Source organism: Malania oleifera, chromosome 13 (genome assembly GCF_029873635.1).
Source record: "Malania oleifera isolate guangnan ecotype guangnan chromosome 13, ASM2987363v1, whole genome shotgun sequence".
Taxonomy (NCBI): Eukaryota; Viridiplantae; Streptophyta; class Magnoliopsida; order Santalales; family Ximeniaceae; genus Malania; species Malania oleifera.
In genome coordinates, this window is record NC_080429.1 from 21,399,489 (window position 1) to 21,412,360 (window position 12,872).

Consider the following 12,872-nt stretch of genomic DNA (forward strand, 5'->3'; position numbering starts at 1 on the left):
GTAGTCTTAAGTTAAGTAGTTATTTGAAAAAGTACTTATCTAAAACTAGTATGAGATTATTTATTATAAATATTTTTTAGATAAATATTTAAAATATATATATTTTAAATTATTTATTTTCTTAAAAAAATAATTTAAAAATACTTTTTAAAATAAGTGCTTATTCAAATGTAAATCAAACATTATTTATTAACACAAAAATTTATAAAAAAAATACTAACTTTCCAAATGAGACTATAAGCACCTTTTTTTTGTGTGGAAGCACCTCCCTTTTGGAGGCTAACAAGCTCGCTCAAAACTCATGGCTAGTTTTGATTCTTTTAAACACAACAGAAAACAGTGAGGAAGCAAAAGCAAATAAAAAAAAATTTAAAACCAAAAGATTAATAAGAATAGCATGTAACTATGAAGTATAAACTCAAGACACTCAAGCTGAAACCATCCAGAGATTCCAGACAACAGGAGCCAATGGCCCCCAGAGCGCTCTCCGTCTTCCTCTCGCCGCTCCTTCTCCCTCACCAACTCTCAAACCCCAACTCCTCTTCTCTGCAAATTCGCCAAATCAAACTAGCAAAACCCACCACCATACTCTGTAAAGCCACACGCCAGCATACCCATTACAATGCGCCCTCAACTCCCAAGACTCAGAGTCCCTCCCACTCCGGCTGCGAACCCGTGCCGGAGGGAACCGGGGCAGCTGCCCCGACGCCAGGCGAAATCTTCCTTGAGAGTCGCCAAGCCAGGGCTGCGTCGGCTATGGTGCTTTCGGCCAATAAGAAGAAAAAGAAGAAGAGGGATAAGTCCAGCGGGTCTCTGAAGGTTTCTACTGCGGTTTCTTGTTGTTATGGTTGTGGAGCTCCGTTGCAGACGAAGGAAGCCGAGGCTCCGGGTTATGTGGATTTAGAGACGTATGAATTGGTCTGTGTGTTTACTTTTTCTGGGTTTTTGTTATTTGCACTTGGGTCGTTGAGGAATTGAGCTTTGGTTACTTGTTTTTAATTGAGTATATGAAAATTTCGTGTTCATTTGAGTGAAACTGCAATGCCCGCCAAGGGTTTGTGACAAGCTGGTGTTTTTTATTTTGTAATTTTTTTTGTGGGGTTGAGGTGGGTGATTGGAAAATGGAGTTTGGTTCTTGGCATGAGCTAGATTCGTGAAAATATTGAGTTTGATCGAACTAGTTAAGATGAGCGACATGGTGATGCTAGTAGGCGACTGAAAATTTTTAGTATGGCTTTTATTTGAATTGGACGTGGATGTCTATTATTGATTTAAATTATAATCTAATATGACTTGATTCACATATACTTTCAAGACTTGCCCTCATTAAATATCTAAAGTTCAGAATATACAAATAATTATTAAAAATTGGATGAGTTTTAACAATCCAATATGACAGTTCTTCTTGAAGAACATTATACACAGAGCCAGAGACACAGACACACATTTGCTGTTGTACACACGTGGTGCATTTGTAATGTATTTTTCATTTATTTTTTACATAATTAATTATTTTGTATTCTTTAATTTTACATATATTTATAATTTAATTAAGTTATATATATATATATATATATATATTTATATTTCATATCTCTAGCATTTTGTTTCTATCTCACAGTAAATATGGTACGCAATTAATTATATATATTTTTGAATTTATAGAAATAGTTTGAAATGCTAAAGAATAGAAACCAAAGAAAGATTGAATTGTGGGTTTGATATGAAATTATCTATATGTTAGTTATACTTAGATATAGATTAGTTATGGAATACCTAGCATATCTTTTCATATTGCATCAATTTAATTATGCAACCAATATTTATATAGGGGCACATTAGGAAAATGATAAGTGGACTCCAAAGTTGGGGAATTCCCTTCATTTCTCTAATCTCTCTCTCTCTCCCCCTCTCACACACACACACACACACACAAAATTTAAAGGGTGAGCCTTGACCAAAAGAGCGTTGCACTCAAACTAGAAGGTAACTGATTCAATTCACGGAAATGGCATCTTCAAATGTGTATGTAAGGCTGAGTACACACACACTCACAGAGGTAGGACCTTTCTGGGACCTGAAAGCTCAACTAATATCCTGCATGTTGATCAAATTGCAAATTTGGATCACATTCAATAACAAATCCTTTTTTTTTTTTTTAATCAGTAAAGAAATTTTAGTAGAAAAAAGCAGGGCATCAAGATGACACCAATCAGGTACTGAGAAAACAAAGAAATTCAAAACACCAATCACTGAAGTACATGAAAATCTAGAACTACAGAGAAGTGCCTCACAAATATTCCACAATGCCAACTAGAGATCATAGAAATCCAATTATCCTTGACAGCCTTCTGAGAGGAGATTGTTCCTTTGAAAGCTCTTCCATTTCTTTCTTTGCAAACTCCCAAAAAATTGCAAGAGGAATAAGGGCAAGTGTCCTCCTTTTGAGCTTGTTGGAGCGAATCCTTTTCCAAACTCAAATCTCACCATTAACTGAAGCTGCAATGACCTAATTCTGATTAACAATGGAAGTGGCCAAGCTTCAGAGATTCTTGTTCCAGGGTCAGTGGAGGATGTGATCCACAAATTCCACTTCCTCAAGGCACAGGCCCTTTATTTGGAGGTTGTCAAGAGTGAGGATCTTTCCTAGAGTTGCCTCCCAAGTGAAAAAAGCAACCTTTGAAGGGGTTGCTGTTTTCCAGATGGGCTTCCAAGGAAAAGAACTGATGCATTTCATAGGGTAGCTTAGGTGGTTGTAATGAGATTTGACAGTGAAAGTTCCTTCCTTGTTCAGGGGCCATATGGGGGAGTCGTGGCTCTGAACATTGTGAAGGCTGCTTAAAAATTAATGAGATTATCAATTTCCCAGTCAAAAACATTCTTGATGAGGGGAAAGTTCCAAAAGGTCCCACTGATTGAGTGTTCCTGGTGATGGCAAATGAGGGCATTTTTATTGCAGGCAAGTCTGTAATGGATGGGAATGAGGCATTATGTTAGGAGCCACCACGCCATATGTCATGCCAAAAAAACACATCTTCCCCATTTCCAACACTAAAATGGACGTGAGAAAAGAAGTTGTCCCACCCTTTAATGATGAATTTCCAACCACTTGTACCATAGCCATCGGTCGTCTCCCTGGAGGCCCAACCATCGTGGTGAAGGCCATATATAGTAGCAATAACTTCCTACTAGAACAAGTTTTTCTCAGTCATGTACCTCCAGAGCCACTTTCCCAAGAGTGCCTTGTTAAAAGTAAGAAGAGATCTAAGGCCAAGCCCTCCTTTTGCATGGGTTGTTTGACAACCTCCCACCTCACAAGATCATATTTGAATTCCTATTCTGTGTTCCCCTAAAGAATTCTTCTTTGGATGCCCTCCAAACAATTGGCCACAGCACTAGGGATTTGAAAGAGAGACATAAAAATAAATTGGGAGATTGGTTAAGGTGCTTTTGATAAGAGTGAGTCTGGCACCCTTGGAAAGATGATTCCTTTTCCAACCAGCTAGCTTCCTTTCAAAATTGCCAATTATAGGATCTCATACACCCTTGTCTTTGAACTTGGCTCCAAGAGGGAGGCCAAGGTAAGAAATAGGAAAGCTTTCGAGGTTGCAGCCTAGGGTGCTTGCAAGGATTGGGCCACCACCACAAGGCCCTGTAGGAATGATAACACCCTTCCCCAAGTTCAATTTCAGACCCGTGACTACATTAAACCCAAGAAAGATGCATATAAGGTTAAGAATTTGCTCAGGATCGTCCTCGCAGAAGATTTTAGTTTCGTCAGCAAAAAGGAGATAGGAGACTACAAAATTATTTCTGCTCCTTCTGCTGTTAGGGCCCTTAAGCAGACCGCCTTTGTTTGCGTTGGATGTCATATGACTGAGAACGCGCATAACCAAGATAAATAAGAGTTTGGGGGGGGGGGGGGGGGGGAGAGGATCACCTTGCCTAAAGCCGCATGAAGATCGTAAAAAACCCGTATGGCAGCCATTAATCAGCATAGAGAATGAAGGGGTATAACAAATCCTTTTCGGTCAAGGTAATCAAAGTTAGCAAAAATGGAGCACTTAGGTTAGTTGTAGGATTTTAGCTTTGGATGATTTGAGTGGACCCTTTTCGTTAGTGGATCCATGGAGTCCAATTTTGATATGTAGGTAAATTTGATTCTATCATTGGATCCAACAGTGGTGATTCTCCTTTTGTAGTCAGCTGTGGACCCTATAAAATTTTGCTTATTGCAATTTGAACCTTCCTTATATGTGTGTATGCGTGTGTCTGTCTAGAAAGATGAATCCTGACTTTATATGATTTTTTTTTCCCTTATGAAAAATGTGAATTGATGTGTGAAACTTTACAATTAGATTGACTCAAAAATTATGTGCAATAATTTGGTGAGGCTTTTTTGGAAATTGAGTTTGATTATATAAAATAAGGATATGTAGAGCTATGTTCAGTGAAATGATGGGGTATCCGCCCAACATTTATTTTGGCATGCAGAAGAAGAAACACCATCAGCTTAGAACCGTGCTTTGTGGGAGGTGTCGTCTTCTATCTCATGGTCACATGATAACTGCCGTTGGTGGAAATGGAGGTTATTCTGGTGGCAAGCAGTTTGCGTCTGCAGAGGAGCTTCGAGAAAAGCTATCTCACTTGCGTCATGAGAAAGCTTTGATTGTCAAATTGGTGGGTGCTTCTATAAATGGAACTTCTAATCTGAAATTAGCTTACAGAACCATCTTCAAACATGTTAATCAAAAACTTGTGAAAAGTGATACTAGATCCCTTATTGATGTGTAAGTAGCCACATTTTCGGGTTTTGGTATCTTTTAACTAGCTTCTGAAAATTTTATAGCTTTAATGCATGGAGTTTACCTTACAATGATTAATTTTGGAATACAAGCTGTGTAGGGATAATTAGACATGTAGGCATGGTCTCATTGTCCTTTAGACTTAAGAGGGATTTTATTGGGCTTGGGACTGAACTTTCCTTTTATTTGTTTGTTGGGTCATGAGCTGCTTATATTGGTTCTGTTAATTTGTACATGAAGCCACACCTGAGTATAGTTTCTCCATGAGACCTTAATTTCTTTAAATTGTTTTGTTTCGTTTCTTTTCTTTCTTTGGGTGTGTGTCTTGGGGTGGGTGGTTCATCCCCGTAAAATCTTTTCAAAAAAACTTGTTGATGTTCTTTGAAGCAATTGAAAGCCCACTTTTCATTTGAGCTAGTCATCCTTTATATGTCTCGCTCTATGAAATTTCTGTAACAAGGGCTAGAAAATGAGGCATTTAACTGTGGGCTGCATGTCCCAGAGAGGTATTGGAATTGGGAGGGAGGGAGGGAGAGAGAGAGAGAAATTAATTCCCTCATTTATCTGAATAGTATATAACTTTTATTTCTTTAGAATTTTTATTTCTTCTCATGAACGAAGATCAATTCAATTATATCAAAGTCACCATTCTTCTGTTCACAATCAATTCTTTTAAATATATGGCCAGTAGGTTGTTTAGCATTCCATTACTCTATGCCCTTTGACAAAGTACTCCTGCATATGAGGAGAATTTGATCAAGAAGATGTTGAAAACAGCTGTCCTAGTCCTCATTTTTCCAGTGGAAAATTATAGATCTGTAAAATGAGCTTTACTAGGTGATGGGTCTGATTCCCATTGTGTTTCAGATATGGTAATTAAGAATTTGTTGGCTTCCTTTGGGCTGGGGGCAGGTCGGGCTTAATTCATCAATTAATGCTTAAATTTATTCATTTTTTGGCATAATTACTCGTAGGTTGATATTGTGGACTTCAATGGCAGTTTTTTGGCCCGTGTGCGTGATCTTGCTGGTGCAAATCCAATAATATTGGTGGTGACCAAGGTAATATTCTGCATTACGTGATTGTCTGCTCTAAAATATATATGTGGTTTTCAGAATCAAACTGTGCACATAATTTGTGCTTTTCATTATCATCAAGGTTGATCTCCTCCCTAGAGAAACTGATTTTAATTGTATTGGCGACTGGGTTGTGGAGGCCACTATGAAAAAGAAGCTTAAGTAAGTTTAGACTCCTTGCACAAGCCTTATATGTCATACTAGTTTATAAGCCTGCTCTACCTCTTCATGATGACCTTTTAATCTAGAATTCCATATGATAATTGTTTTTTATTCATCCTGCTTATTGCGTGTGTAATGAATTGATGACTGTGGTTGGGCACCTCGAAATGATTTTGGATACTGTAAACAAACGTGCTAAATTCTTTGACCAGTGATCTTCCATTTCCAGAATCTTTGATTTCCTTCAAATCCCCACAGTATATGGAGAAGGAACAAAAAAAGATAATTTTTTACTTGTATAATTTTCTCATAGATCACAGCTACAAATTTAACTGCACGAGTTGATCCAAATCACAAGATTTATCATAACCTGATGCCATTTATTTAATTCTGAATTTCTGATATAGTTGGAGAATGATTTTGAATTTGAATCTTGTGAGTTGAGTCATTAATAGACAATTTATGCTAGTTTGAGAGCAATTTGATGTTAGGTGTGCAACTTAAATATTTTCTTGCCTCTCATTGTAGTGCCTCTTTGAGATAGCATTCAATAAGATTAATTCCATAGTGCAAAATTAGTTTTAGGCTAGTCTTCAATAACTTGATTAGAAAGTTACATTTGTCCTCCTAGAATTACCATGGGAGGAATTTGGCCATTGATGCTTCCTCAATAGCTGATTTGAAATCAATGGTAACTTTCTAATGAAATTGTTTTGTATTCATAGCAGTAATTTTTGCTGGGTTGGTTGTTGGTCTCACTCATGTGGCCTTGAGGCCCAACAATTTTTTACACTTTGAAATCACTTTTGCTCCAAAAATGTCTTCAAATGGCCCCTTATTCTTTTGTATTCTGTGTTGCCTATTGCAAATGGATATAAAAAATTAGTCCTTTCATTGGTCACAGACATGTCAATGCCATGTTTATTCATTGCTTGCATTGTTTTTTGATCTCACATGTTTTATAGATATAAAAAGCATTCAATACTAAGACAGTATGCTCCTCTTGGCAGCGTAATGAGTGTTCACCTGACAAGTTCCAAGTCTTTGGTTGGAATTGCTGGCGTTGTGTCAGAAATACAAAGTGAGAAAAAGGTTTGTCACCTCTGCATCGATAATTTACACCTATTAGTAGCAGGTTTTAAATTGGTGCATTACATGCATAATATACCTTTCAGAGATCATGAACAATTTGGTTTTGTAATCAAAAGAATGTCTCCAAACAAGTACTGCTTGTTGACATTGAATTACAAGTAAATTTTTCTTTAAACAATTAAGTAATTCTGATTTCAACAAAGATTCTGACAGTAGGTCTTATGCAGCAGCAACCACTTCACAAAATCTTAAGCTGTTAGGTTGTGGGCCAACAATTTATGTCAAGCTTTAACATTGCCCCGTGCAGTCTGACTGCTGATAATGATAAGTGACACCCATTGCAGGGAACAAGATAATTTTTAACAATGACGCTATGAATATGGGCAACAAGACTAGAACCTAGGACCTCCTGGCTAACATAGGTCTGGTACCATGTTGGGCAACCATTTTACTAAGAGCTTAAGCTGTTAGATTGTGGGCCAACTGTTAAAATCCTGAGTATATTTGTGTATAATGGGTAAATTAGGAAAGTGTGTAAATGTAGGAGATTACATATTATTCTGTAGGAATTATTTCCTTATTAGATTAGGTGATTGTATTATAAGATTGGGATGACTACAATGTTAATGTATGCAGAGTTGAATTGATTATTTGAATTCTGCTAACATGGTATCAGAGCTAGGGTTTCTCAACCTTAGCTAACTATGGCCAGCGTTATCACCAACGGCACCGACAACAGCAGAGGGTCGACCCCTACTGAAAATATCGACGGTGATTCGGAGATCACATCCGTTGGAGGTTTGAATGGGCTAGATAACACAACTTTTTCACTCGCGGTGGAAAAATTAAACGGAAAAAATTTCCGTGAGTGGGCTCAATCCATAAAATTGGTAATCGAAGGGAAAGGGAGATTAGGTTATCTTACTGGTGAACGGAGGAAACCTAACTCCACCGAAGTTGTAGCCTTGCAAAAATGGAGGTCCGAAAACTCCATGGTCACCGCTTGGCTCGTCAACTCGATGCAACCTTCAATTGGGAAAATCTACTTGTTCTTACCCACGGCGAAGGACGTCTGGGACGCAGTTCGTGAGACGTATTCCGACGTCGAAAGTTACTCACAGATTTTTGAGATCAAGACCCGGTTGTGGCAAACGAGGCAAGGCGAGCAAGGCGTGACTAAGTATTTCATGGAGATGACCCATCTCTGGCAGGAGCTCGACCTGAGCATCGAAGAAGAATGGGAATGCTCCGGCGACAGCGCAAGATATAAAAAACGACTCGAAAACGAACGGGTCTTCGAGTTCTTGGCCGGCCTCAATCGAGATTTGGATGATGTGCGGGGACGAATTCTTGGCCGAAGACCTCTGCCATCAACCCGAGAGGTGTTCGCTGAAGTAAGGAGGGAGGAAAGTCAAAGACGCGTGATGCTAAAGCCACAACTGGATCGCGTTGGGTTTGAAATACCAGCCCCAAATTCGGGTGGGTCGGACGTATCGGCTCTAATTTCAAAAGGCCCGGGAGGATACGGACAGAAACCACAAAGAGGCAAATTATGGTGTGAGCACTGTCGAAAGCCAGGTCATTCAAAAGAAACTTGTTGGGAAATTCATGGAAAGCTTGCAGATTGGAAACCGAGACATTATCAAAAAAATCGTGGGTATCAGGCTACCACTAACAGTTCAACTGGAAAATTACAAGGTGAAAAAAATAATAATATCAGTCCAAGTAGTGCATTCAGCCCTGAACAGTTGGATCAACTGTATAAAATGATTACCTCCATTCAAACATCGGGTCAGTCTTCCACTGGTTCTCTAGCTCACCGAGGTAATTATTTATCAGCCTTAAATACTTTATCCTATCACAAATCACCATGGATAATTGACTCGGGTGCATCTGATCATATGACTGGTTCTTATCAATTGTTTTCATCCTATTCGCCATATGGTGGAAACCTGAGAGTCAAAATTGCAGATGGTTCACTCTCACCAGTTGCCGGTAAAGGAAGTATTCGCATATCTGACTCCGTAACCTTAAAATCTGTCCTACATGTTCCCAAGTTATCTTGCAACTTGTTATCCATTAGCCAGTTAACAAAAGACTCCAATTGCTCTGCTAAATTTGTTTCATCTCATTGTGTTTTTCAGGACCTATCATTAGGGAAGACGATTGGCACTGCTAAAGCGTATGAGGGACTCTACTACTTTGAGGAGGCAAACTTGAGTGAACAATGTAATACTGTAATTTGTGATTCTACATCTACTTTTAGAGATAATGAACTTTTGTTATGGCATTCTAGGATGGGTCACCCAAATTTTCAATATCTAAAGCGCTTGTTTCCGTCTATCTGTTCAAATAAAATGTCTCTTGAGTTTCAATGTGAAGTGTGTGAACTTGCAAAACATCGGCGTGCTTCTTTCCCAACAGCCATATACAAACCATCTAGTCCATTTACTATGATTCACAGTGATTTGTGGGGACCCTCAAGATCCCTCAATTGCACCCATACAAAATGGTTTGTTACTTTTATTGATGACCATACTCGTCTTTGTTGGGTTTACTTGTTGAAAAATAAAACCAAAGTCCGTTCCATTTTTGTTAGTTTTCATTCCATGATTCAAACACAATTCCAGACTCATATTCAAATTTTACGTACTGATAATGGTACGGAATATTTTAATGATGTTCTCGGAACTTATCTTCAAGAAAATGGGATTGTTCATCAGAGTTCTTGTGTGGATACCCCTCAACAAAATGGGGTTGCTGAAAGAAAAAATAGACATTTACTTGAAGTAGCTCGAGCATTGATGTTTACTACAAACATGAGAAACTATTTTTGGGGAGATGCCATCTTAACAGCTACACATCTTATTAATCGAATGCCGAGTCGAGTACTTTCCTTTGCCACTCCTCTCCAGAAATTCCAAGAACATTTTCCTACCTCACAACTCCCCTCCAGTATTCCACTGAAAATCTTTGGCTGTACGGTTTTTGTTCACATTCATGCTCACCATCGCGATAAATTGGATCCTCGTGCCGTTAAATGTGTCTTCATTGGTTACTCCCCTACTCAGAAAGGCTACAAATGCTATGACCCTGTATCAAAGAAAATGTTTGTTAGCCTTGATGTCACATTCTTTGAAACCACTCCTTATTTCCCAAAGCCCTCTCATCAGGGGGAGCAATGGAATGAAGATCGGTTCTTTGACTTCTTTACCACAGAATCTATTGAGTCTCCTATTACCACTGACTTTGTGCCATCTACTGAGTCTCCCGTTGCATCATCATTCCCTGACCCATCCACTGAGTCTCCTGTTGCATCACTTCCTGAACTGTCAAACACAAAAGAGCACTTAACCTTAGGGGGAGACGTAGGGAAGCAAAACAACACAGACATACTAGTTTACTCAAGAAAGCCAAACACAAGGAACAGGGAGAATCTCATACCTGAGGCACCAAGCGCGTTGGAACCGGTGATGGCTCCGAACAACCATGAGTCTCATGAGCCTCCTTCTGATAATCTTGTACCTGATGATATCAATTTACCTATTGCAGTCAGAAAACAACCCAGGTCATGTACCCAATATCCTTGGTCTAAATATATGTCTTATAAAAGCTTGTCTACAGGATATCGTGCCTTCGTCTCTAACCTTGACAGGATGAGAATTCCAAAGAATATTCAGGAAGCTCTGGAAATACCTAAATGGAGGGAGGCTGTCATGGAAGAAATGTGAGCTCTGGAGAAAAATGGGACTTGGGATGTAATTAATTTGCCGAAAGGAAAGAAGCCAGTTGGTTGTAAATGGGTTTTCACAGTGAAATATAAATCTGATGGAACAGTTGAATGATATAAAGCTCGACTCGTTGCAAAAGGATTCACACAGACTTATGGCATTGACTATACAGAGACATTTGCACCAATGGCAAACTTGAATACAGTTCGGGTTCTCGTATCCTTGGCAGCCAACTTAGATTGGCCACTACAACAACTTGACATTAAGAATGCATTTTTAAATTGTGAGTTAGAAGAAGAAGTCTACATGACAATACCACCAGGCTTTAGCAAGAAAGGTGAAGAAAACAAAGTGTGCAAACTCAAGAAGTCCTTGTATGGACTCAAGCAATCTCCCAGGGCATGGTTCGACAGATTTGCAAAAGTAATAAAGAACCAAGGATATCTACAAGGGCAATCTGATCACACCCTATTCTTCCAGTAGTCTGAAAGAGGTAAGCGAACCATTCTAATAGTATATGTTGATGACATAATTTTAACTGGGGATGATACAGTAAAGATGGAAAGATTGAAGAAAGTCCTAGCTATTGAATTTGAAGTTAAAGACTTGGGACAAATGCGGTACTTCTTGGGCATAGAAGTTGCTAGAACGAAAAAGGGTATTAGTGTCTCTCAGCGAAAGTATATCACTGATCTCCTGATTGAAACTGGCATGCTAGGATGCAAACCTAGTGAAACCCCGATCAAAGCAGTAAAGAGGGTTGAAGACTGTGGAATTTCTATTGAAAAGGAGAGGTATCAGAGATTGGTTGGTAAACTAATCTACTTGTCACATACCAGACCAGATATTGCATTTGCCGTTAGTGTGGTAAGTCAACACATGCATTCACCAAAAGAAGCTCATTTAGAAGCTGTATACAAGATTCTTCGATATCTCAAAGGCTCCCTGGGAAAAGGACTCTTCTTCAAGAAATGTGAAAGCAAAGAAGTAGAGATCTTTACAGATGCAGATTGGGCAGGATCAGTTGAAGATAGAAGGTCCACCACCGGTTATTGCACATTTGTTTGGGGAAATCTGGTAACCTGGAGAAGCAAAAAACAGAATGTAGTAGCTCGTAGTAGTGCCGAAGCTGAATTCAGAGCAGTTGCTCAAGGATTATGTGAAGGACTATGGTTACGAAAACTCTTAGATGAACTACAGGTCTCGGTGAAATTTCCTCTCAAACTCTATTGTGACAACAAAGCAGCCATTAGTATCTCTCTCAATCTAGTTCAACATGATAGGACTAAACATGTAGAAGTGGACCGACATTTTATCAAAGAGAAAGTTGAAGAAGGAACTATCTGTATGACCTATGTACCTACCAAGGAACAAACTGCGGATATTTTTACGAAAGGGTTGGCACGGCAGAACTTTGATGATCTTATTAGCAAGTTGGAGATGATTAATATCTATGATCCAACTTGAGGGGGAGTGTTAAAATCCTGAGTATATTTGTGTATAATGGGTAAATTAGGAAAGTGTGTAAATGTAGGAGATTACATATTATTCTGTAGGGATTATTTCCTTATTAGATTAGGTGATTGTATTATAAGATTGGGATGTATACAATGTTAATGTGCGCAGAGTTGAATAGAATATTTGAATTCTGCTAACACCAACAATGCATGTCAAGGTTTAAGATATGACATTGAGGGGATGCTGCTCAAGTACACAACCATGGTCTTAAATTTCTATGAAATTTTATTGAAATTTCCTTTGAAATTTCCATTTTCCATCACCCTCGAAATCGAAATGGCAGTTGATTTCCATCTTACATAATTTCCATTGAAATTTCTACAAATCGTCCGAAATTTATCAAAAACTCGAAATCTTAGCGAAACTTGTCGAAACTTTAACTATAGAATGAAATTTTCTCGGAATTCAGATGAGAGATTTAGGTGCGAAGTGAAATTTATCTCTTAATTTAATTTATTTTTGTTATTGAAACAAAAGATTATTACAAG

General features: G+C 38.5%; 1 protein-coding gene across 3 annotated transcripts in view; it reads left to right on the forward strand.

The window, feature by feature from the left end:
- The first annotated feature begins 369 nt into the window (after positions 1-369).
- Positions 370-12,872, forward strand: part of LOC131146064 (putative nitric oxide synthase) — a 38,914-nt gene continuing 26,411 nt past the window's right edge. For 2 of the 3 annotated variants that reach the window (XM_058095346.1, XM_058095347.1), the window contains exons 1-5: positions 370-918; positions 4,495-4,680; positions 5,780-5,866; positions 5,964-6,043; positions 7,054-7,135. In XM_058095346.1, coding sequence (XP_057951329.1) covers positions 406-918; positions 4,495-4,680; positions 5,780-5,866; positions 5,964-6,043; positions 7,054-7,135 — 948 coding nt within the window. In that variant the 5' untranslated portion in view covers positions 370-405. Of the gene's footprint in view, positions 919-4,494; positions 4,681-5,779; positions 5,867-5,963; positions 6,044-7,053; positions 7,172-12,872 lie in introns of all 3 variants that reach the window. The other variant, XM_058095345.1, reaches the window with a different exon arrangement.